Source organism: Oreochromis aureus, linkage group 20 (assembly GCF_013358895.1).
Source record: "Oreochromis aureus strain Israel breed Guangdong linkage group 20, ZZ_aureus, whole genome shotgun sequence".
Lineage (NCBI taxonomy): Eukaryota > Metazoa > Chordata > Actinopteri > Cichliformes > Cichlidae > Oreochromis > Oreochromis aureus.
In genome coordinates this window covers 31,158,578-31,183,652 of record NC_052961.1, presented here as the reverse complement: position 1 = coordinate 31,183,652, position 25,075 = coordinate 31,158,578, and the positions used below count along the sequence as shown (strand labels likewise).

The 25,075-nt window shown below is 39.6% G+C and overlaps 3 protein-coding genes across 4 annotated transcripts in view; all 3 read left to right on the top strand.

Annotated features, from left to right (window-relative positions):
• LOC116315621 (SLIT-ROBO Rho GTPase-activating protein 3-like) overlaps positions 1-7,401 on the top strand; it is a 33,036-nt gene extending 25,635 nt beyond the window's left edge. Inside the window, exons 21-24 of the mRNA XM_031733962.2 lie at positions 432-530; positions 729-836; positions 2,406-2,508; positions 4,276-7,401. Coding sequence (XP_031589822.1) covers positions 432-530; positions 729-836; positions 2,406-2,508; positions 4,276-4,500 — 535 coding nt within the window. The 3' untranslated portion in view covers positions 4,501-7,401. The remainder of the gene's footprint in view (positions 1-431; positions 531-728; positions 837-2,405; positions 2,509-4,275) is intronic.
• Positions 7,402-7,687: 286 nt separating this feature from the next.
• zgc:158296 (uncharacterized protein LOC791212 homolog) lies at positions 7,688-11,947 on the top strand. 2 transcript variants are annotated; one of them, XM_039604349.1, is made up of 5 exons: positions 7,688-8,048; positions 8,290-8,383; positions 8,461-8,744; positions 10,231-10,418; positions 11,464-11,947. In XM_039604349.1, the coding sequence occupies exons 3-5, from the start codon at positions 8,466-8,468 to the stop codon at positions 11,645-11,647; spliced, it is 651 nt and encodes a 216-aa protein (XP_039460283.1). In that variant the 5' UTR covers positions 7,688-8,048; positions 8,290-8,383; positions 8,461-8,465; the 3' UTR covers positions 11,648-11,947. The 2 variants fall into 2 exon arrangements, with proteins under 2 accessions (XP_039460283.1, XP_039460284.1); XM_039604350.1 differs by lacking the exons at positions 7,688-8,048; positions 8,290-8,383 and having other exon boundaries at positions 8,421-8,744.
• Positions 11,948-12,460: 513 nt separating this feature from the next.
• Positions 12,461-25,000, top strand: fam50a (family with sequence similarity 50 member A). Its single transcript, XM_031733970.2, has 13 exons — positions 12,461-12,692; positions 13,482-13,566; positions 13,686-13,785; positions 15,878-15,999; positions 16,774-16,850; positions 17,234-17,300; positions 19,042-19,103; positions 19,243-19,319; positions 20,210-20,264; positions 20,470-20,518; positions 22,099-22,169; positions 23,092-23,202; positions 24,780-25,000. Exons 1-13 carry the CDS (start codon positions 12,582-12,584, stop codon positions 24,786-24,788), a joined length of 996 nt encoding a protein of 331 aa, XP_031589830.1. The 5' UTR covers positions 12,461-12,581; the 3' UTR covers positions 24,789-25,000.
• Positions 25,001-25,075: the final 75 nt, after the last annotated feature.

Genomic DNA, 25,075 nt, shown 5'->3' with positions numbered 1-25,075 from the left:
TTTCAGCATCAATTCATATTCTCTGCTTGTGTGTAGGTGTTTGAACTGCATATCTAATTCATAGCGCCTTATACCAATCCACAGTTATCTCTAGTACAGATATGAAGAGATAACAGTGCTATGATATCCAACATTTATCAGAGTTAAAAACTGTGGCCTCAGACATTCCCAGGAGGGTGATTAAATATCAGTGCAGACCAAGCACCATCAGGACATCACAAGTTTCTCAAAGGTCATTTTCTTTTTTGAGGAGCTGTTGCTTTATTTTGAAGTTATTTTGTTCTTGTCACACATAAGTTCACCTCTGCTGCTGCTCCCTCCTACAAAAAATTTGTTGCTCAGTCTTCATCCCATATTTAAAACTGTACTGGTTGTACTTTCTCTCATGAAATATACGCTTAATATATCTCTCTCTTCTTCTCCTCCCTTAGGTCAGATCGAGGGAAAAGAGAAGAAGGAGGAGGAGGTGGAGGAGGAGGCAGCACTGGAAACCTGACAGCAGAAGATCCACAGACAGAGAACACAACCCGGTACACAGAGGCACACACACACGAACAAACACACTCAAATACACACTGCGGTTTATTAAAAACATGTAATAGCCATAAACATTTAAGTACACAAACTCATACGTCTACCCAGCTCCACATTTTTGTAGAAAGAAGAGTACAAGCTCGTGTGCGTAAATAGATTTGAAAGTTCAGAATTTTCTGTGTCTGTCTTCACAGGATGCGGGTGAACAGCGATAGCGCTTCGTTGCCAGGACGGCAGAGAGGAAGTGAGGGGAGCCCTAGTCGAAAGCCACCAACCTCCCCCGCCACACGACACCTGCCAGTGTAAGACTCGCACCTATCTTGACGCATTGCAGGCCTCATGCATGTTGAGCGTTACTCAGATTGATATAAAGTAGGTTTGCAGCCAGTTGAGACAGTGGATAAACTCTGTTCAGGAAAAAACAGCATGAGCGGAAGTAATGTACACGTGAGAGCCGGGAAGTTTTTGCATTACATTTTTTTGTAGGTTTGATTATACACCACCACATCACCCTCTGTTTGGACTGCTTACTGAGCGTTACAGTGGGAGAAAATAAAACTGTCATTATCTATTTACGTATGCATCTATCTATACAAACAATGTGCAACATTACCATTTTTACATAGTAGTACAGAGTCTTTATTTGCATACATCTGGCCATTCGCAAACTGAAGGTATATTACATCCACTGTAATATCTCATGATTTTTCCACTTACAGTCATATACATTCAGTATTTTTATGAGGTTATGTATTACAGAAAACTGTGTCATAAGTCTACACAGAACAGCTTGGAGTTACATCTTGCAACAAACTGATGCATTCTCATGAACTTTCCCAAAGTTTTACAGCTTCTTCCAGAGTAAAGGTGCACGCTTCTCACCTGGCATTGACAGCTGAGTTAAACAGCAAACTGACAGCCAACACAACAATTCAGTTCAATTTAATTGTTTGTTATATAGCACCCAATCAAAACTCAAGGCTCTTAGTACTGTAAGGACCCTACAATGATGTCTATGTAATAGTGTAAGCTATTTAAGGGTGGGTGATTTTTCCCGAAGTGGCTGTTGCAATCACTGTATAAACAGAGAGAGAGAGAAAAAAGGTGAACGGAGATTAAAAACACTCGGTGCATCATGGGAAGATCCCAGGAGTCTAGATTTATTGCAGCATAACTAAGGGAGGGTTCAGGGTCACCTGTTCCAGCCCTAACTATAAGCTTTGTCAAAAAGGAAATTAAGCCTAATCTTAAAAGTAGAGGAGCTCTCTGTTTTCGGTCTTCTTTTTTTTAATGTTTCTGATCTCTTAATAAAAGTGTAGTATTCTGGGTTAAACTGCTAGTCACCACTCTTGTATTTTTTAGTTTTACCTCATGGTGCCGGTGTCCTTGTGTCTTTGTATCAGTAGCCCGACAGACTGATGCAGAAATTTGTCCATTTGGCTCATCTACACAATATCTCTGAGAAGAGCTGCAGCTGCTTACAGGTTTAGGCGGGAGCAGCACTTTCTGCTGCTGAGGATGAAGAATTAGACTTTGTGGATTTATGAATCAGATTGTGCAAAAGCAGAGCTACAGCATAAAAAGTAATGTAGCAGGTCAGAACACTGCAAATCAGATAAATGTTCAAATTGGATCCGGTTATTTCATACAGTATAAGTCTCATGCTGGCTGCTTTAAGCACACTTGGGTGCATCCCACAATTGCACAACACAGCTGTAGAATAAATGAGGCAAAGCCCAAACTTTAGTCTTTATAGCGTGAGAAGATGGAGAGAAACTTTTCCAACATATTAAAGCAAGGTTCAGATCAGAGGTGGCATCTGCCCGTGTCTTTCAACATCTCTGTTAAGCTGTTTTTATTTTTTCTTTCAGGTCTCAGGAGCGAAGGCACACTTTGGACACTCTGAGACAGGGAAACTTCAGACCCCCTGACAGACCTCCATTCATTCAAGCAGAAAGAACACCAATTGATAAGGTTAGTGGTTTGCCCTTTGTTCACAACAAAAACAAAAGCATTACATTAAAAAAAATCTAAAATGGGGGTATGACTTTTTATAAACACATCCAGAATGTATGCACAATATGAAGCAGTAACTTTGCTGGTGGTGGTTTTTTACGATGTTTCATCTGACGAGTGTTAGCTTGCTAGTTTCGCTCATTGATGTTAGATTTATGCTAGAGACTTTTGCATTGTGGCTCACAGCTGCAGGTCTATTTTTGCTTTAAAATGTTAGTTTTAGAGTTGCATCTCTGTCCTGGCTTGCTTTACTGGTGTTTATTATGCACTCACATAGTCTAAAAGTAGATGTTGGTGCAATTTACGAAGGTTGGTATTACTACATAAAGACTATTAAAAGCAGTCGTGGTGGGGTTTGGTTTTTTTTGCTCTTCTTTCTGGTTAACACCACTAATGCAATTGTGAGAAAGGCAACTATATATATTCAGAACTGATGATTAGTGAGGGGAAGTACTTTTTATTTTACAGAGAAGGGCTTTAGATAGAAAATCTGAAAATCCTCTGGAGCCCACTGAAAGCCTGAGGTCTTCATCACGGCTGTTTTTAATAGTTCATTCAGTATATTAGTTCAGATTTTAAAAAAATCATTTAAACAGTCAGTTATGCATTTGATAGCCATATTTGTTGCAAGTGATGCATTTTGTCAACCTGCACAGTAACTTAACTAACCACTTACCACCACTGCAAACCATGCATGATCAATCACTGCTCTAAGGCATTACTATCATCACATAATTATTTCCAAGCATACAGTAATGTTTAATCAAAGCATGTTTTCACATAATAAGTGTGTGGTTGTGTAGCATTACGTGTTGAGAGCAATTTCCTCATACTCTTTTCATCCCTGTAAAATTAGACAAGTAACGCATGTAATAAAACACTGCAATAATCTGAATAAAGAACAACAACATCCATTTTTCCTGGAAATGGTCCTTTATATCAGCGGTCCCCAACCTTTTTTGCGCCACGGACTGGTTTAATGTCAGACAATATTTTTACCGACCGGCCTTAAAGGTGTGGCGGATAAATACAACAAAATAAAATGATACGACCTAGACAAAAACTGTGGTATTTTGTAAATATAATAATAAACGCGAATTCACTGTGTAACTTTATCAGAAACGTCCTCCTGAAATGTGCCAACAACATTGAGAGTAACATCCTCCTCTCTGCCCCTTAAAGCTCTCTGGTCGCTATGGTAACGCATAAATATTTCTTTCAAAATAAGACACACAACTTCAACATGGGAAACCGAGTTAACGATAAAAGCCCTGAAAACCTTAAATTTTACACCCGAGCCACAACTCTCGCGGCCCGGTACCAAACGTTTCACGGACCCGTACCGGTCCGTGGACCGGGGGTTGGGGACCGCTGCTTTATATCACATCAATTCCTCTTGATTCTGAGTAACTATGATGTTAGATGTCAGTAGAGTGAAGTCATTCTACAGTGAGAACACCACCAGCAACTTATGTTGTTTAGTCAGCGGACTTTCTGTTAAAGTCTACATTAAACTGACTTTGTATACATAACTCCACCTTCAGAGATGCTCAGTTATAAGATTCTAAGTTGGAGCCTTCACAAAAAAATGATGAAAAAATGATGAAAAAGAGGACTTTCCAGTCTTTAACAGTGTCAGGATGCAGCAGTAGAATAATGCAGTATGTAACAGAAAAACTTTGATGTTCACCTCCCCTCCTCCTCCTCCTCCTTTCGCTCTCTCAGGAGATGATCAACCGTCAGATGAACTCGGTGTTCAAGGAGCTCCTGTCTCGCCAGCCTCCCTTGCAGGGGCCTGGCATCACTGCACCTGTGGCCACTGCAGCCCCTGCACCCTCCTCCTCCTCCTCTTCATTGTCCACCTCCTCCTCTGTTCCTCAGTCTGCCCCTGTGGCCAAAAAAGCAGGATTCGGTCTCAGGGGACGGGCCCTTTTCAGACCGGTGGACTGAGACTGAGAAGGGGACAACCAGGAAATGATTGATTCATTGTCTGACAATGATAGTTATCCCACCGATGCCAATAGTGCATTTGGGAAAGATCTTGATTTTCTTTTCTTCTGTTTTTTCCCCTTTTTTTGGACACGTGTATAATAAGTGCGTCTCTGCCATCTCATAGTGCCACTATTCTCTGTGCCGTGTATGTCCAGTGTCTGGTTTTGGTCTCTTTTTTTGCTTTGTTGTTGTTTTTTTTTATGGTCTGGTCTGCTTTTGTTCTCCATGCTTTGGGGATTTTTGGAGAATCAGGGATGTGACTTCACCAGTGATATCACCAGACTGACTATTTAAACGCAGTTGCCATGATACTAACTGTACATCAACAACAGAAGACTAAAACTGCCCCCTAGTGGCAGGTCTGAGATCAGTTCACCCATAAACCTTTTTCCTTATTTAAAAGAAAACTGATCTGGGGCCTGTGTCTAGGAGTGCCTTCACATCTTTTACTCTACATGTTTAATTCACTTGAAAAGATCTGATCATTTTCAATTCTGCATATTATAATAAAAATGTGACCTAGGCAGATGTGTATGGAACCCAAAGTGTTCAGTATTAGCAGCAAAACATTGTGGCATGATAAAAAGAAAGTGCTCCCTGTTTCAATTCTAAAGGTTTTATGAATCGCTGCATAATAAAAATAATCTGGTCTTTAGCAGATCCTAAAATTAAATAAATATATCCTTAGATGAAATACAAAATACAACACATTTTATTGAGGTATTGAAGTGTGTGAAGAACTAAGTACTCCTTTACTGCTTTCATATGAAGTAATAGAAATAGTGTCCAGGTGCTGCCATTTCAATGCACTTGATTAATTGAATCAACTAGCAAGTGTGACCATATATCATCTGCAATGATCTTGGGAGGCATCTGTTGCTGTCCACCAGTCTGGAAGGGTTGTTGTGCAAATTCCAAACAGTCTGAAGTCCATCATTCTACAGTAGAAAGGAATATTTACAAGTGATAAATATTTAGGAATGTTCCTAATTTTCTCAGGAGTGAATGTCCCGGGAAATTTATCCCAAGGTGATATGAGCTGCAACGCTGAGTGAACAGGCCTCATTTAGAATGTTTAAGTTATTAGCAGTATACCTGGAAAACACTGAACCAATATGGTTTGTATGGAACAGGAAATGGCAGATTTTGAACATGATTGATTTTGATTTTCTCCAAGAATAGAAGAATAGAATCATAATGTGGAAGAAATGACATCAGCTAACTATTTCACCAGTTAATTAAAGTTTACTGTCTAACCCATTTTTTTTCCAGCTGACTCTTTTTGGGGAACAACATGCTAGGCACATCGTTTTTGTTGCTTTATATAAAACATGTTTATTGGAGTTACAGCAGCAGCTAATATAGAATTGTTTTGGTTTGGTTAGCAGCTAACAGGCTAACCCTGCTAGCTCAACAGCAAGCAAGGTTAGCTGTTAGCTGCTTTAGTGCAGTAGCATACAGCTAAAGAAAAGCTGGTGAAAAACTCCTCTGTCATTAAATAGTGTGTTATTGGAGAAGAAAATTAATAAAATAAAAAGATTTTTTTTTAAATATTTTGTGAATATTTTCTGAAAAATTCCTTTCAAGCTAAAAAAAATGATCAAGCAACTTTTTATAATGATTATATCCTAAATCATCTCACAAATTACAACTTAACGTTTACATTTATTGTTCTGTTGATTGTTTATTTCATACTAATTTATTGAATACTGAACACTTTGAGACTCCATGTGTGTTAGCTAGATAAGCTGTTAGCATTGGGGTTGGTATACTTGGTATTTGCATAAAAGCTTGTGTTGAAAAAACACAGAGAAGAAAAACACATTCCCCTTCATATGTGACGTGGCCTGATATGTTGGCCAAATCTCAGGGCTTATGCAGAGTTAAGGACAGGCTAACTCAGGTTTGGCTTAGAAGGAATAAGAAAGGGTTTTCTCTCAGGTCTTAGGTCGACTTACTCTTCAGCTGGAAACTGTGCCCTTGTCTCGAGAGCCAAAACGGCCCCTATATCAGAGAGGTGTCCGACTCTTTCTCTGATTTAAACTGTGAACACCATGGCGCCATTTTGGTGCCACGATTGAAACTCTTGTCTCATTCATCCACACTTTGGGCCCCCCTTGCTGTGTTTATGGCACCATCATAGGCACTATAAAACATGGACGTAGCTATCTGAGGTCCCGTTTTGAAGCCACAAGATGAACATTTCTGTTGTCGCCATCTTGGTTGCAAGACATTGGAGCCAATGAGGAGAAGCAGCAGTGAAACTGCTTGCTCATTGGTTAATAACTTGTGATTGACAAGTCGTTAGACAGTACTTGAGCAGTAAATGCCACTGCTAATCTTCCTTTTTGAAACATGAGATAACAAAGATTTTACTTTTTAATTTTTTATTGTGTATGACCCAAAACAAGTGACTAAAGTAAAGTTTTAGCCAAAGACCCCTACAGTCTTTTTGCAACAACAGCTATTGCCATCTGGTGGCCTTCAGAGAGAATGCACGTTTTTAGGCACTTCTGCATTGGCTTTATTTTTAGGACCAGGAAGCTGCGATACGGTTTTTTTTTTTTCCACAAGTCCCATTCAAACATGTTTCGGGATTCCTGCAGTGAGGTGAACAGCTCCTTTGACTCTAAAAGCATTTTAAAATCTTACATACATCATCTCCCATTTCTTGTGTTTCAGTATTGGAAAAAAGAAAGAAGAGTTGTTTTGTTTTCCCTTCTTTTATTGATTCTGCATCTATGGTTAAAACACCCTGTTGTTCTGGATCACTGTTCGATGATGTCACTAAGTTTACTGCGTCCAACTGTATATGTGGTTAAAAAAATGAATAAAGATGACAAAGTGGTGAATGGTTAAGAGATTGTTGTTGTATTTAAGGGGATTGTTGTTCATTTGACTGGTGTGACTGACACACGTGGTTCAGCTGAACTCGGGCATGATGGGGGTAGAAGTGGTTGCTCTCTGCTTCTGAACATGGCTCTCCAGTAGTCACTCAAAGATTTTGCGTGTGACACTTTCTCTTGCAGTCTGATGCATCACCGTGTTGAATCTATGTTGTATTAATGTTAATTGAAACATGTTTACGACATAATTGATTTCTGTGGGGGCATGTGTCATTGTTTCTGTTTTAGGAAACCACACCAATTCTGTAATGCGATCATTCGGACCCGTCTGCTCCTTCTCCTAAAATAACCCCTTAACACAGCCACCCAACACACACGCACACACACACCACACGCATAGAGAGCTACTGTACCGCATTTGCACTCCTGACACACTAAGTCGGTGTCAGACACTGTAGGTGTCTGTGTTGTGTCTCTGCATATCCTGTAAATTCCACTTCAGCTTCGAGGGACATTGTGATCAAGCCGCTGAACTGATCTCATTGACATTTCAGATTAGCACTAAGCAGAGCACCCCAGCCCCATCTGTCTCTCTCTGAGGGTCTCTGTCAGTGAGAAAGGATTAAGATAGCTTCTTTTTTTTTTCTTTTTTTTAAAAAGGTAAGTCAGACATGATTTATTCATATCTTTGCTGTCTCTGTGGTGAATCTTAAATCTTGAAATGAAAGTTTCATAGGAAGCACCTATATATTTTTTCACCTTTTTGATAGAAATATTTTAAATGCATGTATTTGAATTAGATACGACCACTGGCAGCACTGTATCTAATGCGACCACTGGCCGCACTGCAGAGCTTTCCGTTTAAAAATGCCATCTTAATATTACCAGCTGCTATTTACAGATTTTGGACTGACTTCTTTTTCGGGAGGCTGAAGAACAGGTGGAAGTGCCAGAGCTCAGCTCACTTTTACACTGGCCTGCAATCAGCCGGAGGAGTGAGTCTCTCTGTCTGTGGGTTGAATCTTCAACAATTCTGCGTGATTCGAATGCAAACATTTACATTTGCTTTTAGCAAAGATGATGATGGTGAGCGACGACTGCCTGGTGGAGTGTAAGATTGACGACAGCGATGAAGACGAAGGGGTGGAAGAACAGATAAACACTCCCCCTCCTCCCCCAGAGTTTGCATCCAAATCCTCGACCCCTGCGCCCAAAGCTCCAACTCCACCTGGAGCTCTGACTACACCCAGGGCCCCGACTCCACCCATAGCTCCAGCTCCACCTGCTGCTCCTCCTACACCAGCAGCCACTCGTCCTGTCAGCAGGGATCCTCGTGGTATCAACCAGCACCTAAAGGTCCTGTTTTTTCTTCTGTTTATTATGAGTCTGCTTTGTCACTACATCTGCCCTTGAGTCTCAAAATCCAGATGTCACATGCATAGACACAGTCCTACCAGAAAATTGTTTGTTCAACCTTCTAATTGGATCTGACCAGTCTCAGGATTGTTATCTATATCTGAGACAAAATATCTGAGACAAAAAAGTATTTTGGGGGAATTTGTCCACTCTTTATAAGACTATCTTGGTCTTTAAAATGCTGCACACTTGTGAGACTGCACAATCGTTCCCATCCGACAGACAGACGTCCCTGTTTATTTCTTTTTCTCTGGGTTTCTTTTTGGCTTTTTTTTGGGGGGGCTGTTTCTCTTTGGAAAGAGTTAAACGGGCCAGTCTAGCTGTAACACAAATTAAACCCCAAAGAATACCACTCAACACAACAGCAATGAAATAACACTTAATTATTGAAAGAGTTAATGCAAAAGAAAAGCAGGATACACCGGGGTGCAAAAACTACTGCACAACACCAGGAAAACAAACCTGTGTAGTTTCTTGGCGTAACTATTACACATAAAAATGTGCAATAGATCAGTAATATATCAAAATATTAGTTTACCTCAGCATAAGTAACATTCCGTATTGTCCCACATTTTGCACACTATTTAGGTTGTTAGGGTCAATGGACACTATTAGCTTGCTGCATTAAAATAATAAAATAAAATGCTGTCTCAAATGTTTTAAGTAAACAGACTGATTCTTATATAGCGCTTTTCTACTCTCCCAGAGTTCTCAAAGCGCTCTGTAGAACATGGCACATCCACCCAATCACACCCACTCACTTTCTTCTAAGCTTTTAGTGCTTCCTAGCTAACATTCTCCAACTGATGCATCCTTGCCCAGATTTTATATCAGAACATGAAAAAAAAAAAGAAAAAAAAAATCTAGTTCTTGACCTAATTTTATGATCTTAAAATTAGGTCAAGAAAATCTCAGATAAGCCACACATGACACATTTCATTTTCCCAAACTTTGTGACATTTTGATAATAAAAAGAATTTAAATCATTTTTATATTGTTTTATTTTGAAGTTAACTACACTATTTTTTTTAATCATTTTTAATATAACATTAAGCTGACCAGAAATGCTGTGAATGGTATTCCCAGAGTGATCGCTCAGATGCAGATATTCCAGATAATTTCCTGCTGCAAACATAGTTTCCAACATGAGTTGTGTGAGTGAAAAAACATAAAATATAATAAATTATTTCTGTTATAATGGAATATCTGGGAATGGGAATGAAATAGCTTTCAGTACAGATACACAAACCAAAACCCGCGTGTTCCCAAAGCATATTGTGCATGATTGTCATGTTAAAGATCTAACTGATCAAGATAGCAGTTAAAACTGTGATAAAATCCTGTGATAAATCCTGATAAAAATAGAATTAACTTTGGCTAGTTTATTGTGTTCAGCCTCAGCTTTCTCTCCTGTTATCTTTTACAGGTGGAGGTCAGTGATGTGTTGGCAGAACCCAGCAAACCTCACAGCATAGACCAAGTGTGGATTTACAGCGTCACTGGCTTTGAGAATGCTCGTATCTGGACGTACCAGTGCCTCTCCTTGCTTTTTGCTGTGCCCTGCGCTCTCGTTTGTGGCATTTTCCTGGCCATTCTTGCCTGCCTTCATGTCTGGTATGTTGGAGAGTTATCAAATCTTTCTCCTCTGGAAACACATTTGCTTTATCTGCAAATAACCACAAACACACATTCACAGTATTATTAGTATTATTGGCAGGTTTTTTTTCCTAGCAAGAAAGAGTGTAGTTAGCCTCTAATGAAACATCAGACACAGCCTCTACTTTAAAACATGTTCAATATAACATTTGAGTGCATAGACTGTATATCAGAGATGGACAAAGTTGTGCATGACCTCAGCTAACCCTTACATCAGCATCCTGTTTTACTGTGTGTATACAGTTAGGATTAGGATTAAGGGGCAGGGGCAGTTCTTTATGGCACAATTCACATGTGTAGAAATAAGTATGCAGACAATCACAGGTTTAATAGCTTTCTTTGAAGATTCCTGCTTGACATTATAACAATGTCACATGAATAAAACTCTCTTCTAGACACTGAGGAAGGTTCACTAAAATGAAACCTCAGTGGACTAAGGTCATAAGTACGGAAGAGCCCACTTTTTTTTTTTTCCCCAGTGGCCCTAATCCTCTTCCATACACAAGCAAAAGAAACCTTATTTACAGTCTTGGCTATCCTGTTAGCAGTATTGCGGATGTCTCACTTATAAATGTAAAAAGATTTTTGGGTCAAATAAGATTTTGTTGTTGTTTTACTGCAAGTGTGGTCGCACCACAGCCAGCAGATATTCAGCAGTACTGATTTTCAGCTTTGTTACATGCGCACAGAAATTTCTCCAACTTGTGTGAATCTTTTGATTATGTCCTATAGATGATGAGATATGTAAAATCTTTGTAAATGTGCAGCTGTTGCAGCTTTGGACAAGTCTTGTGTTTTTGTTACTGGTGTTTGAACAATTGTTCAACAATTTATAGATGCAATTTTTTTGCAAGCTGGTGAACTTCTGACCCTTTTTACTTCTGAGAAACTCAGCCTCTCTTCCTGTAGCTGTTTGCCACACGAGTGTTCAGACACATTACACAGGTGTTTCTGCTGCCTAAGCCGACTTCACTGACTTACTCTGATCTTTCTCTGTGCCTAGGTTTCTGGTTCCCTGCATACAGCTGAGCAACACTTTCCTTCCATGCCTGCGGTCCTTGTGTATGTGTGCCGTCAACGTTGTCATCTCTCCATTCTGTGCATCTGTTGCTCTCTGCTGCAGCCAAATCGCAATTTCACTGTCGAACAAGGACTGGATTCAATTGAAAGACAAAGACACAGTATGAATGCAAGATATGCACTAAGTGGGTGACTGAGTGAATGCTTAAATTGGGGGCCTATTTTTAGTTTCTTTCTTTTTCTTTATGTTTTTTTTTAATTTATGGTTTATTAACCTGCTCTGTTAATCCTACTTAAAATGTTTTCTACATGTAAACCAATTTCTGTTATTATTTCCACCATCAGGCTATAAAGAAATGTACTGCTACTACTAATACTACTATTATTATGTTGTTGTTGTTGTTAATCATTTGATTTCTGGTTTATTTGTTTGAAAGCTGAAACAAACTACAAATAAAAATGTCAAGACTTCCACGGGTATTTATTTTGAGTATTCATTTATTTTCCAAAATGAAATAGATATGAATGTAAATCAAACAAAATTCAAGAAATATTAAGGTCACTAATGTTTTGTTTTTAGTTCGGTTTTTTTTAAGTAGAAAGTTTATAGATACTATAAAATATAAATGTTCAAATAATTATCTTGTCTTAAAAATAATTTATGAAGAAACGGTATAAGTCCTATTCATTTGCTTCAAACTTGGCTTTGAGGCTTTTTTTCAGCGTTTCCTAAAAAATTATATATGATTTTCACAAATTAATCAGAACATTTAGATTGATTGCTTAATCAGTAGTTGAACCATGCGAACTTAGTGTTAATTGCTTCGAGAGAAAAAAATCAGACATTACGTTTTCATACTGTTCTCAATTTTATATATGAATGAATGGAAACTATGCGTTTTAATGTTTTATATTTTCACAATAATTCCGAGCTTCCCTGAAGTCCTTGAAGGCATCGTTTAATACGTAACTGCCCGGCATGCACTTCGCCGTCGCCATTTTTCTTGTTGTGATTCGCAAGGACCGCTGCCTTTACAGTTCTTAATTCTTATTCTTAATCTTGTATTTGAGCAAACATCCTTTTAAGCTCATTTTGAAAACATGGCGCAGTACAAAGGCGCTGCCAGTGAGGCTGGCAGGGCTATGCAGCTCATGAAGAAGCGTGAAAAAGAAAGAGAGCAGCTGGAGCAACTAAAGCAGAAGATTGCAGAGGTTTGGAACTTCTCCCCCTTCATTATTATAAGTTCAATAATAGCTCAGTGTCAATGAGAGCTACTTTAGCTTTAGTGGTCAAAACGACAGAACGCAGTCGCGTAAGGCCGGCAGCAAAGCGAGTGAAGGGCAGTAGCGGAGCCAGAAAATTGTCAGTGGGGTGGCCAGGATGGATCTGTGATGATTTTAGGGGGCATACATCTCTCACAAAAAATGTATTGCTATTTAAGCACCTTAAACTACACACCTGTACAATATTTGAATCTAGGTAGTGATGGCAAAGATCAAATGATATCAGTGTCTCTAACATTTTTTCTTATTTGTGCAGATAAAGTAACAAAGAAGCTCAATACCAATGTAGCACCACTTATAGACAGTTGTACTGTGTATTACTACTGTTATGAGTTTAGCTTATGGTGATCAGCGGTATTATGAGCTAATTTGCTGTGTCATCAAGATACATAGACACAGATACATAATTAACTTTTTTTTTTAAAATGTAGTTCGATCCAGGTATTTATACATACAAAACAAACTACTTTACCATTATAATAACATAAAACAAGGGGGGGGAAAATCATTAAAATTAGAGATTTGTCCAAATTTCTGTTTAAATTGTAAGATTTTTGAGACAAAGGCTGTAAGGGCTCTCTGATCTGTTCTAATATTGTGACCACACCAGGATAACAACATGCCTGGCCTGCTCTTCACCGAGCCTTCACTCTGTGTGTGTGTGTGTGTGTGTGTGTGTGTGTGTGTGTGTGTGTGTGTGTGTGTGTTTTCTCATAGGACAACATGGTCAAGTCCAACATTGACAAGAAGTTCTCGGCTCACTATGATGCTGTAGAAGCAGAGCTGAAGTCCAGCACAGTTGGTGAGTGTTTTGTGTTATATTTAGATTAGGAGGATTTGTTTCTGGCATTCTTGCTTACTTTTTAATTTACCTGTTGTGGTTTTTGTTTGTTTGTTTGTTCTCTTAAATTGCTTGATCAGGTCTGGTGACACTGAATGATATGAAAGCCAAGCAGGAGGCACTGGTAAAAGAGCGAGAGAAACAGCTGGCCAAGAAGGAGCAGTCTAAGGAACTCCAGCTGTGAGTTTTTCTTACTGATGTTCTGGGGCCTGTGCTACGATCCAGGATTCAGTCTTATCTGGTTAACTTCAGGGTTCACCCTGGGCGAGGAAAACAGCTGGATTTCCAGTAATTTAACAACAACTACATTTCCAGAAATTAGCGTCAGATCAGCCAGACTTCTTGGTGTGGACATTTGGAGGAGGATCTAAAGTTTTTGTTTTTGCCCAAAGAGCACAGATGGACATAGATTCTTAAACACCACTTTATTACTTGATTCCTATTATCTGCGAACGGTTTTACAGCAGTTTTATTCAGCATTAATATATGATCCTAACATACAGCACCTGTTTGTATTTGCTTGCATATCAAACTTGCATGTAGACTAAGCCTACGTTTGAATTTTCTTTTAATATGAATTCTTTTTTCTCTTAAACGGCACCGATGCTGCAGAAATAATTGATTACTATCCATCAGATTCTCTCATGTCCTATTGATAGAGTTGTGATATTGATAAGTCTGTTGGCTCACACAGTCAGTTTTGTTTTCTTTCTTCTGAATAGAGCAGCTGTTTTCCAGTCTTACTGACCGGAGCAGTTAAAGCGCACATTTTTAATACTGTAACACTCCACAGTGCTTTTCCTCTCACTCACATCGCCGTGTGAATTTCAGTTTCTATTATGTGTTTAATCTCGTCATATTTTCCTGCAGTATAGTTTGATCTTCTTTTATAAAATCAGTCGCTCTGCTGCGAGGACACTTATCCATATTTGCGATTAGTTAGATGCAACCAGGGTCAGCCCTGTCGTGCGAATGTGCAGGGGAAACACTGAAATTAATGAGAGGATAACCAGCTCTGTGTGACCGATTATCCTGATTACCCAAGTTAGGATAAGTGTATCCAGATAATGTAGCATCTGCTCTGTGGCTGATCTAACTCAGTGGTGTGGTGTGTAAATGTCAGAGAACCAGCTGTGGGCTGTCCTTTTGTGTACTGCTTAATGATGTGATATAAAAGGAAGCGTTCCAGCAGCAGTGGTTCAAACCCTGCTCCCTCCAGAAGAGGTCGCCAAATGATCACATTTAAAAAAAGTTCATTTATTTATTTCCTTCTTACTTTTACCCTTCTACTTGTGAGGTACCCACACATTTCTCAGGTTAATAATATTCATGCATTCTGGGAAATAATTGCTAAACATAAATACCAAACATTTAAATACCAGATTACAAAATTTGCTATCTTTGAGTTTTGGACTAAAAGTTGTGGAAGATGTCATCTGGGTTATAGAAAACTGTGATGTACTTTTTTTTGTTTTGTTTTATTGTTTAGTGGCTTATCAAACTATTAAAATGGCCTAATTTAGATTGATGGATAGTGAAAGTAGTTCCTGAGTTCAGTTCTTCTGAAATGTATCTGATGTGTGTACATCCCATGAAAATTGTTAGATTTTTGGCCTTTTTGGTAAGCAACACGTTACCCTTCTACTCCAGGGGAAAGGAGCTTCCTCACTTCAGTTATGTGCACCGTAATAATTTCATTTCAGCTGAATTGAAATCAATGTTTTCTTTTTTTTAAAATCTTGGCTGTTAGTCTCCTGTGCAGGTGAAACAGAAAGAATGCAGACTGTGCACTGACCTGCAGATCCTGTTTTGAAATGTTGGGCTTCTTGGAAACAAACTCTTTTAAATTCTTGCTTTTGAAATTGTCACCAGATGCCTCACATGTGTATTCTTACTAAGTTGGCAGTAATTCTGCATTTGTGAAGGAATGCTGCCAGATCATTAAATACAGGCAAGTTCGTTTTGGTCAACAGACAGAACAAATTAAGTGCACGTGTGTGAATAGTTTAAGGAACCTCTAAGCAGTTGTACCTCTAAGGACCCAAATAAAATACAGATGAGTAAAACTCCTTGGTGCTGTCCAACCTGAGTTCTGTTGCCAAACATATGAAACCTACAAGCAGCTTATCACAATGTGTAAACAGTAAATTTTCTTTTCTGGGCTCTAGCTCAGCTCAGCAGCAAATAACTGTATGACTGTATGTATTTGCTTTCACTGACAACCTCTTGTGTCTCGATGGGTCAGTATTTATATTTTCTCTTCTCTTTCCAGCAAGCTCGAGAAGCAGAAAGAGAAAAAGAGAAAGGAGGAGCAGAAGAGGAAAATAGCCAGCTTGTCATTTAATCCCGAGGATGAGGAAGAGGAGGAGGAGAATGAAGAGGAAGAGCAAGACTGTGAGCGTTTGTTCTGTTTGGGATGTTAAGGCCTCAGTCATCTGAAGCAGTTTTCGTTCTTTATCTGTGACTTTTTTTTAAATCTCTTCTAAATCTGTCAGATTAGGTCAACGATTTACTGCTGAAATGGACATGTTCAGACCGAGCCCTGCAGGGCGACTAATCTGAATTCCAGAAACGGCAGAGATCTCGTTATACTTGTTAAATGTTAATTTGAACTTGTTAATTTGTCGCTTCTCTTTGTGTGAATTATACAGTTAGTTATATGTCACTCCTTACAAGTCGTACCCCACGTGTAAGCATAAGATTTATGTTAAGAGCAGCAGTGGTGCAGGAGCAGCCAAAGTCTTTTCTGTGCATTCATACAGATTAAAGGTAACAAAACATCCCACTCAGAGATTTCGTTGCCACCCTGAGGCAACAAGTGCAGACTGATGGTGGTGATCACGGTTATTTTCTTATTGCTGAATGAAATCGCAGAAAGATCAAAAGTTAATGTGCAAAAATCTTGAGCCACCCCTCAAAGATGGCCTCAGTTTATGGCTCCACAATCGGGTTTCAGTCATGATGGCCTTGTCTATCTTCATATATACAGTCTAACTTGGTTTTGTCTTTCTCATTAGAGATTGTAAGAGTCTTAATGAGCCTTAGTGAATAACACAGTCTTGGATTTTAAAGTCTGCTTAATAACTGTGATTTTTTTTCTTGTACTGCTAAAACACAAACATCTAGATGTCACATGATATCTTATTGATCTTTGGTTTTGTCTTGTAGACGCTCCAGTCAAGAAGAAAAAACTAGGGAAAAATCCAGATGTGGACACAAGTTTCCTTCCTGATCGAGACAGAGAGGTGAGGTGGTTGTAAATCACATTAACTTCATGAGCGTGCGATAACATAATATCGTTGCACTTCTGGCAATTCTTAGCTCCGCATGTTCGTTAAGCTGTGCTCTGTTTTACTGGGCAAGCTGCCAGACACTGCAAAACTTAAGAAACGCGAAGGCTAGGAAGTGATGAGTGGTTACCTCTCCACAAGTAGCTGCACTTCATTGTCAGTTGTCCATGTCAGTAAAATAACAAACAGATTTCTGAATAATTGTAGCTCAACAGTTAAGAGTTATTGTCACTGTAGATCAGTTGGTGGTGATGTCAGTCTTCTGTAATCTGATCGTCTTTAAATGTAAAACCTGTTTGTAAGTATTTTTAGTCTGCTGATGGGCTTTGTGTACTCAGGAGGAGGAGAACCGGCTCAGAGAGGAGCTCAGGCAGGAGTGGGAGCTCAAACAGGAGAAGATTAAGAGTGAGTATGAGGATTGCAAACAGTAAGTAATGATGATCACTTTAATGCTGAATACAAGGAGGCAAGCAGGAGCTACACAATGATCCCTTTTGGATGTGTCATTGTGCTAGTGGCAGTGTGACAAGGTGCTGTGCACATCGCTGTTTGCTCTGACCCAGCCGCCTAACCGTCATCTCACAACCTTTAAATAACAATGAGAACTGTTTTCCTCCTGAAATCCCCAGAGCCGTTGAATGAATGGCTTACTGAAAGGCTCTGAAGGTCTCAATATTTGCACGCAAACTAGTACAATGAAAACGGTCAACAGTTCAACTGCCATGATCGCTGTGAGGCAGATCTCAACTCTTTTTTTGTACAACTTCACTGAACTCGTCCCACACCAGCAACCACCAAAGCCAAACTCTTCTCGGGCGGTTGGTACTCCATAAGACTCCTCCTTTAGCTTGACAGCTCCCTTCACCTCTGGTGTCTACCATTTGGTTCAGGGATTACCACCACTACAAGTATTAGCCACAGCTCCATGCAGCTGCTTCAGCAGTGGAGGTTAGGAACTTGGTCCATTCAGACTCACTGACCCTCAGAATGCTGTTGAAGTTCTGTCGGAGGAGCCACATCCTCCACCTAACTGTGGTGGAGCGGTTTGTGTATACTTGGATTTCCCAGAAGCAATGTGGTTAGGTGCTTTTGCCTCAGGTAATGTCTCCCAAGTCATATTGGTCCTGGGTGAGGGCCAGACAAAGAGTGATTCAGAGCCAGGAAGAACACTTATTTGCCAAGCTGTAGGAGAAGATAACTCTTTATTGTCATTGCACAGTCATACCTAGTACAATAGTACAACGAAGTTGGAAAGCGTGCCACGTTGGCATTACACACAACACAGTAACTTAAAGTAGATTTTTTTTAAAGTGCAAGAAAGGTATGAAGAAAAAAAGGAATAACTTAATAAATTTTAAAAAAAGAATGAGTGAATGTATATTGCACATTATCATTATCATTATTATTATTATCATCATTATTATTATTATTATTGTTGTTGTTTTTATGTTATGCCCCCCCCCCCAAAAAAAACAAAAACAAAACACCAGGGAGGCAGCCAATGAGGTCAGCTGTTAGCATTGAGCTAACAAAGCTATGGCCCTGTTATAAAACGTTTCCTTGAGTCTGCGACATCAGCAACCTGAATCTCCTGCCTGACGGCAGCAGCTTAAACACCCGGTGTCCTGGATGTGTGCAGTCCTGTAGGATGCTGCATGCCCTCTCAAGTGCTGTACATGTCTTTCAGGGAGGACAGAGGATGTCCAATCATTTTTGGGGCCATATTAATGACCCTCTGTAGTGCTTTTTTGTGTGCCATGGTGCAGCTGGAGAATCATACACAGATGCAGTATGTCAGCACACGTTGAGTGGAAGACAATCAGCAGCTCCCTCTTCACGTCCATTTTTGTGAGGATTCTCAGAAAATGGAGACACTGTTGGGCCTTCTTTACAACCACCAAGGTGTTTGAGCTCCACTGGATGTCTGTGTCTGCGTCTAGCCCGTGCGGTCCAGTCACGCATAGACTTGCCCTCTTGTGGCCTCACTACCTGTAGAAGGCACTGCAGGGCCCTGGTGATCTGAAAACGAACATCCTAATTAAAAAGTTGCTATTGCATTATTATGAAATCAGTGTGGCAGTACAGCAGTGCACAACCCTGTGTCTCCCTCTAACTCTGTAATAACTGTGCACATCTGTGTCATCAGATGAGGAGATTGAGATTACGTTCAGTTACTGGGATGGCTCTGGACATCGAAAAACTGTCAAGGTAAAGATTGAAGCAACTGGCACTGAGGTTTTTAAGGAGAAAAAACAAATGTTCCCTGCACCGTGTGTAGCAACACTTTACGCAACCGTTTCTCTCCTCATGTTTTTGTTTTGTCTCCGTTTGTGTATTTCTGCTTCAGATGAAGAAAGGTAACACCATTCAGAACTTCCTGCAGAAAGCCCTTGAAGTCCTCAGAAAGGACTTCAGCGAGCTCCGGTGAGTTTAGACATGAAAGATGGATCATTTATGTTTTTCACTCAGACTGTTTGAGAATGCAGGTACAGTGGAACCCCGACTTACGAAATTAATTTGTTCCTGAGGGTCTTTCGTAAGTCGAAGCACCCATCGCGCGTTTTGACTGAGGCGATGCTGAACGATAGGCTATAGGCTAATTGCTAACTAGAACAACAATACGTCGTTCAAGTGGAACAGCGAAGCGCAAGTACGGAAGCCAAGGGGTTGTCACATAATTCGGAAGTCACTGTGGGCATTGTAGGCTCAGCCAATCAGAGCCAGCGGATTTCGTTGCTCGGGCATTTTGCCGTAATGCGGGCAAAAATATTGCCGTTCAGTGCCTTTGTAACTTGAATTTTTTGTGAAACGGAGTATTCGTAAGTTGGGGTTCCACTGTATTTACAAAAGTAGCTGCAGTTATGCCATACGAAAAATCATGGTGGGTGTGTTCATTACTACAGGCCAGTATACAACTGAATGCGGCATCATCTGAAATTGACACCGATGAGTAAAAGTAGAGTGAAGAAAAACAAACTATTATATAATATGTTATACTAATATTTTCCATCAGCCCAAATAGAAGCTTTTCTGTCGTTTAGCCAAACAGTTTCAAAAAAGCTTGACAGTGGTGTAAGTGCTGTCTGTGATATTCCTCCTGCAGTGAACATCTGACCAATTTCTGACTTGCCAGAACTGACTTGGCGCACATCATATGTCCTTCTCAGTTTCTCCATCTTTTAACACTAGAGTGATAAACTGAAGCATTGCTGTCAGCCCCAGTGTTTTATTTCAGTTCCCATGGAGGCATTAAAAAAAGGCACCTTGGAGTTAATGGATGTGACAAAATGATAAATGGGATTTCTTTTCTACAGATCTGCTGGAGTAGAGCAGCTGATGTACATCAAAGAAGATCTGATAATCCCACATGTAAGTGCTGTGACACACCCAGTTAACTGCTGCCAAACTGTTGCTTAACTTTGCTTTTTCCCTTTTTTTCTCCCTCTCTTGTTTAAACACCTGTGTGCCACTCAAACTCACTTTGATAGTTAAGTGTAGTCGCACTAGTAGATTGTAATCGGAAAGAGAATCTTTGTTTTTGATGTAAAGTTGTTTGTCTCCTTGTCTCCTTCAGCATCACAGTTTTTATGACTTCATTGTGACCAAAGCCAGAGGCAAATCAGGTAAGCAGGCATCAACAGCTTCCACACTGCTGACATACAATATCCCAATTTCCTGCTACAGACGATAGAAAAGCTCTAATATAAAACATTTTTGTTTTGCTATAGAGTGTATATAAAAGATGAACCAAGCCACAGTGGCATGTGGCATAAAAGCCCAAAAATAAATAGACCCTCATTAAACCAGAATGCTTTGTTAGAAATCCACTGCGGTGTAGTGTTTATTAATCCCTGTTTTTAAACTGACAGCATTTTGTGTCGTTCCTTTTTTACACAATATTTCATATTCAATTTAAAGTTAATAGCACAGCTCGTCCAATCACGATAAGTGGACGGGGGATTTGATTCTGGACATGTTTGTATGTTGTTGCTTTGGACTGCGGGTGTCTAAAGAGGAAAGCGCGAGACCAGGAATGTTGTCCGTATTTAGCTACCCCTAATCTGTTATAACTAGTGATGTGTCAGTCGCGAACGAAACGGCTCTTAGAGCCAGATCTTTGAAGTGAACGATGGGAGCCGGCTCCTTATTGAGAGCCGTGTTTTTTGGGGGTTTTTTCTTTCTCTCACCCTCTCTCTCGCACTTTTGAGCCTTGTGCTTTGTGCTGGGCAGAGGGGGGAGGGGCGGTAGTTACACTCGCAGTAGCACAGAAACAGAAAGAAAGCCAGGGACAACAACGTCACATTAGAAAGGTATAGTAATCATCCACAACTATTTTCAGTTGCGGATGATAAAGGATTCAGAAAGTTTATTCATGCAGTGAATCCTATGTATGCAATTCCAAGCAGGAAAACACTCCCCCAAAAAATCATCCCAGGCCTATATAACAGAGAATGTGCATCTTCTTTTTGTTTTGCATATTTTAATTTATATTTAATTGTGTTGTGGTTTGCAGTGTTTTGTGTTGATTCATTTTAAATTAGTTTAAAAGGAAAAAGCTGAAAATTTGAATAGTTAAAAGTTGAAATGTAAATAGTTGGTTTTTGTATTTTATAGTTTATTTATTACGTTATTACATGTATGTGTATGTATATATATATATATATATATATATATATATATATATATATATATATATACATACACACACACACACACACACACACACACTTTATATTGTTGTTGATAATAAATTAATTAAAGCAACAAAACAACCTGAAGAGCCGGTTGGGAGCCGAACGAGCCGGCTCTTTTTAGTGAGCCGAGCCGAAAGAGCCGGTTCTCTAAAAAGAGCCGGAATTCCCATCACTAGTTATAACATTCAGGCTTCATTCTAACAGAGTCTGATTAATCATTGCACTTTGATAGTCTAAGGAGCTTGGAAACAAAAGCATCTGGACTTCTTTGAATGTCCTTGAAGATGTTTCACCTAAACTCCGAGAAGCTTCTTCAGTTCTAAGGTCAAATGGCAGAGAGTCCCTCCACCAGCCCTGTAGGGGTTAAATCTGGGCCCATAGGGGATGTTATAGTCTCTGTAATTTATATTATCATGAGACAATTATGTGTCGGAAATTCTTTCTTTCTTAAATGCCTCATGTTTCTTAGTTTTCTGCTTTTTCACCCAGTTGATATTTCTTCTTTGCAGGCCCTCTGTTCAGCTTTGATGTCCACGATGATATCCGATTGGTCAATGATGCCACTGTGGAGAAAGATGAGGTGAGGGGGGAAAAAAAGACTTTGTGGGAAACGGTTTCCTTTTTTTAGCTGATTAGAACTATTCCTAAAATACTCAAAAAAAGAAATGTCTTAAGTCTGTTTCTACAGTTGCTTTGATTAGAAATACTCATAAGAACGGTGAAATATTTGTATATCTGATACAGGAAAGGGAGTTTATAAGGTTATAGAGGAATGAACAGAAAGACTGATGTTGAAGTCAGACACAAGCAGAGATCAGAGAGAGAGCAAACAGAAGAAACAAGGCAAGCATCAATTCTGGACCAAAATGGAGATAAAATGTAAAAACTGACACAAAAATAGACACAGACACATACTGTTAATTGGACTGATACATCAGTGTCAGAGTCTAAAAGTATCACAAGTCACTGAATTCTGATTGTAAAATGTAAAAACACCATTATTTTAATAGTTTACTGTCCTGTGCCAAGTCTGACTTGAAATAAGTCAGTCTCTTCATCATGTATTAGTAGGATATTTTTCTATTTAACTTTTTTCTCTTCACTGAATTTAGAAGGATAAAAATCCTTTGAAATGTCCTAAATTGTCCTCTTTGACAGGAAGAAAGTTGAGTAGTTTGCAGTTGTGTTTTCAGAGTTTGAAAACAGATTTTGCTTACCCAGAAATCATATTTACACTGACACTAATGTAGAGGAAACCAATACCACACCCTAGAGCCAGTTTTGGACTTGTTGACTTGCCAAGCATATGGGGCTGAGACACATGAGTCCAATCCACTGTGTACCCACAAATTGAGCAGTGGGGGTCTGATGTCATATGGATTGTGTATAGTTGAAGGCTTTGGAGGTCTGGCTGTCCTGACTGGTTTTAGGGACAGAAATATCGGAATATCTCTGTAAAACAAACAGAAGTATTGAATGCGGCTATGCTCTTTTACCTCAAGTCTCATGCAGGGAAAGTGGTGCTGAGGAGCTGGTATGAGAAGAACAAGCATATCTTCCCTGCTAGTCGCTGGGAGCCGTACGATCCTGAGAAGAAATGGGACAAATACACGGTAAGAGTCATTTCTGCCAAGCAAAAATTAATCAGCTGGTTATTTCCCCAGTTTCTTTTTAAATTGGAGTCTGGTTGGCTCTGTGTGGCCTCACCACCAAAGCTGCAAGCAAAGCTTTGAAGCCGACCCGGCTTTTCTCAGGTTCATCATTGACTGCAGGTGGAGCACCAGACTGCGAGGCAGAGGGGAGAGATGACTGGGCCTCATTACTCTAATGTATCTTCCATGTGTGCAGTTCAGTTTCAGTTTAGTTGTATTTATATAGTGCTGTTTCACAGTGGCAGTCATCTCAAGGCGCTTCTATATGGGACATAAAAGCCCCACAATATTAGAGAGAAAAACCCCAAATATTAGATTACCTGTGAAAAAGCATCTGGCAGTAGAGGATGGGAAGAACTCCCTTTAAACAGGAAATGACCCTGAACCAGGGTCAGACAGGGCCAGCCATCTGCTGAATGAGATGAGCAGAAAGGAAAGACCAAAATGAAGTGCACAGTGAGACAAGAGTTAATGACATGCAGTGGTAGTAAAAGCACATGAGGAGAGAAAAGAAGAAGGTACACGTATACTGCTCAGTGCATCATGGGAAATCTATGAGTGTACCCGGCAGTCTGATCCTGTGGCATCCTTATAAGAGCATAATAAAGGGAAGGTCCAAGGTCAGAGCAAGCTGCTTTACATGAAAGCTGTGGTACTGTAGCTGTGGCCCGAGTAATGAGCGGGGTTTTAAAATTGCTCCTGGATTCAATGATGAGTCAGTGAAGAGAAACGACATGGGAGAAATATAATGATATTTCTGCTCCCTGCGTCAGGCTCATTGCTGAGTGCTGACAGGATGATTTGTGGCACGAGTTTTCTTTGTAATTGTTCAGAGGGATGCTGGAAGGAAGTCCAGAGCTTTGTGCTGTCACATTGTAACTAAGAAGATGCTTTTCACTTTATGGCATGCATTTATTTTTTTTAATGCAGTTAAAAAGAAAACGCATGTCTTTTTATTGCTGGAAATTGTTAAGCACATATATTACAAATGTAGTGAAACCTCAGAGACGCTGCTCTGCAAGCTGCCTGGTACAGCTTCTTCCCTCATCAGTGCTTTCTTACACGAGCCGGCTTCAGAGAAGTGAGGTCTAACCGCTGGTTTCAGACTGAGTTTTGATGGTTCTGGAAACTCTAGTAGTCCAAGAAAAAAAGACTGCAAGGCTGGAAATGAACATAATCTGAACTGCTTTAAAGATGAGCAAAATTCTGTAATGCTTTAAATAAGCAGCTGTTAAAGCTTATTTAGATATTACTTTATCATTGATTATTAGTGAGTAAATATTTTAGTGACACTCCAATGACTGGATGACTATTTGCAGTGGGAATAGGGGAAAAGCTCAAGTGTTTGTTGAGCATCTAGTGGCCTTTTGTGGTATTGCACAAGATTTTTTATTTTTATTTGTTTTTCATTGTTTTCAGCCTCAGGATCTGGAAAAAAATGTGACAGTTTGATGAGGAGCGTGCATGATACACCCTGTCTAATCAGCGTGTTTGTGTTTGATTCTTTTGGAGTTACATGATGTTTTTTTGTTTTCCAGATCCGATGAGACGCCGATGCTCCTCCTCCATGTCCGGTCCTTGATGCGGATGTGTAGTTGCTACTTTTCATCTTTACTTGTTCTATTATTTGTTTTAATGTCAGTATTTCTTTTCAACATTTGATTGGTTTTATTTGAAAACAAAATTTTTTTGTGTACATAGCTGATTACTTCTAAACCTTTGTTGGAACATCTGCTGAATAAAATGAACCTGGCTAACACCTCAAAGGTCTTTGGTGAAATTTGTGCGATGACTTGTTTTTCCTCACCTGATACTTACCTGATACTTTTTTTCT

Excerpts from the sequence above, each read along its gene's own strand:
- zgc:158296 (XM_039604349.1), top strand. The coding sequence starts at position 8,466 with ATGATGATGGTGAGCGACGACTGCCTGGTGGAGTGTAAGATTGACGAC. Across the intron at positions 8,745-10,230 it reads GTATCAACCAGCACCTAAAG|GTGGAGGTCAGTGATGTGTT; the intron begins GTCCTGTTTTTT and ends TATCTTTTACAG. Across the intron at positions 10,419-11,463 it reads CTTGCCTGCCTTCATGTCTG|GTTTCTGGTTCCCTGCATAC; the intron begins GTATGTTGGAGA and ends CTCTGTGCCTAG.
- fam50a (XM_031733970.2), top strand. The coding sequence starts at position 12,582 with ATGGCGCAGTACAAAGGCGCTGCCAGTGAGGCTGGCAGGGCTATGCAG. Across the intron at positions 17,301-19,041 it reads CAAACAGGAGAAGATTAAGA|ATGAGGAGATTGAGATTACG; the intron begins GTGAGTATGAGG and ends CTGTGTCATCAG. Across the intron at positions 22,170-23,091 it reads CCACTGTGGAGAAAGATGAG|TCTCATGCAGGGAAAGTGGT; the intron begins GTGAGGGGGGAA and ends TTTTACCTCAAG.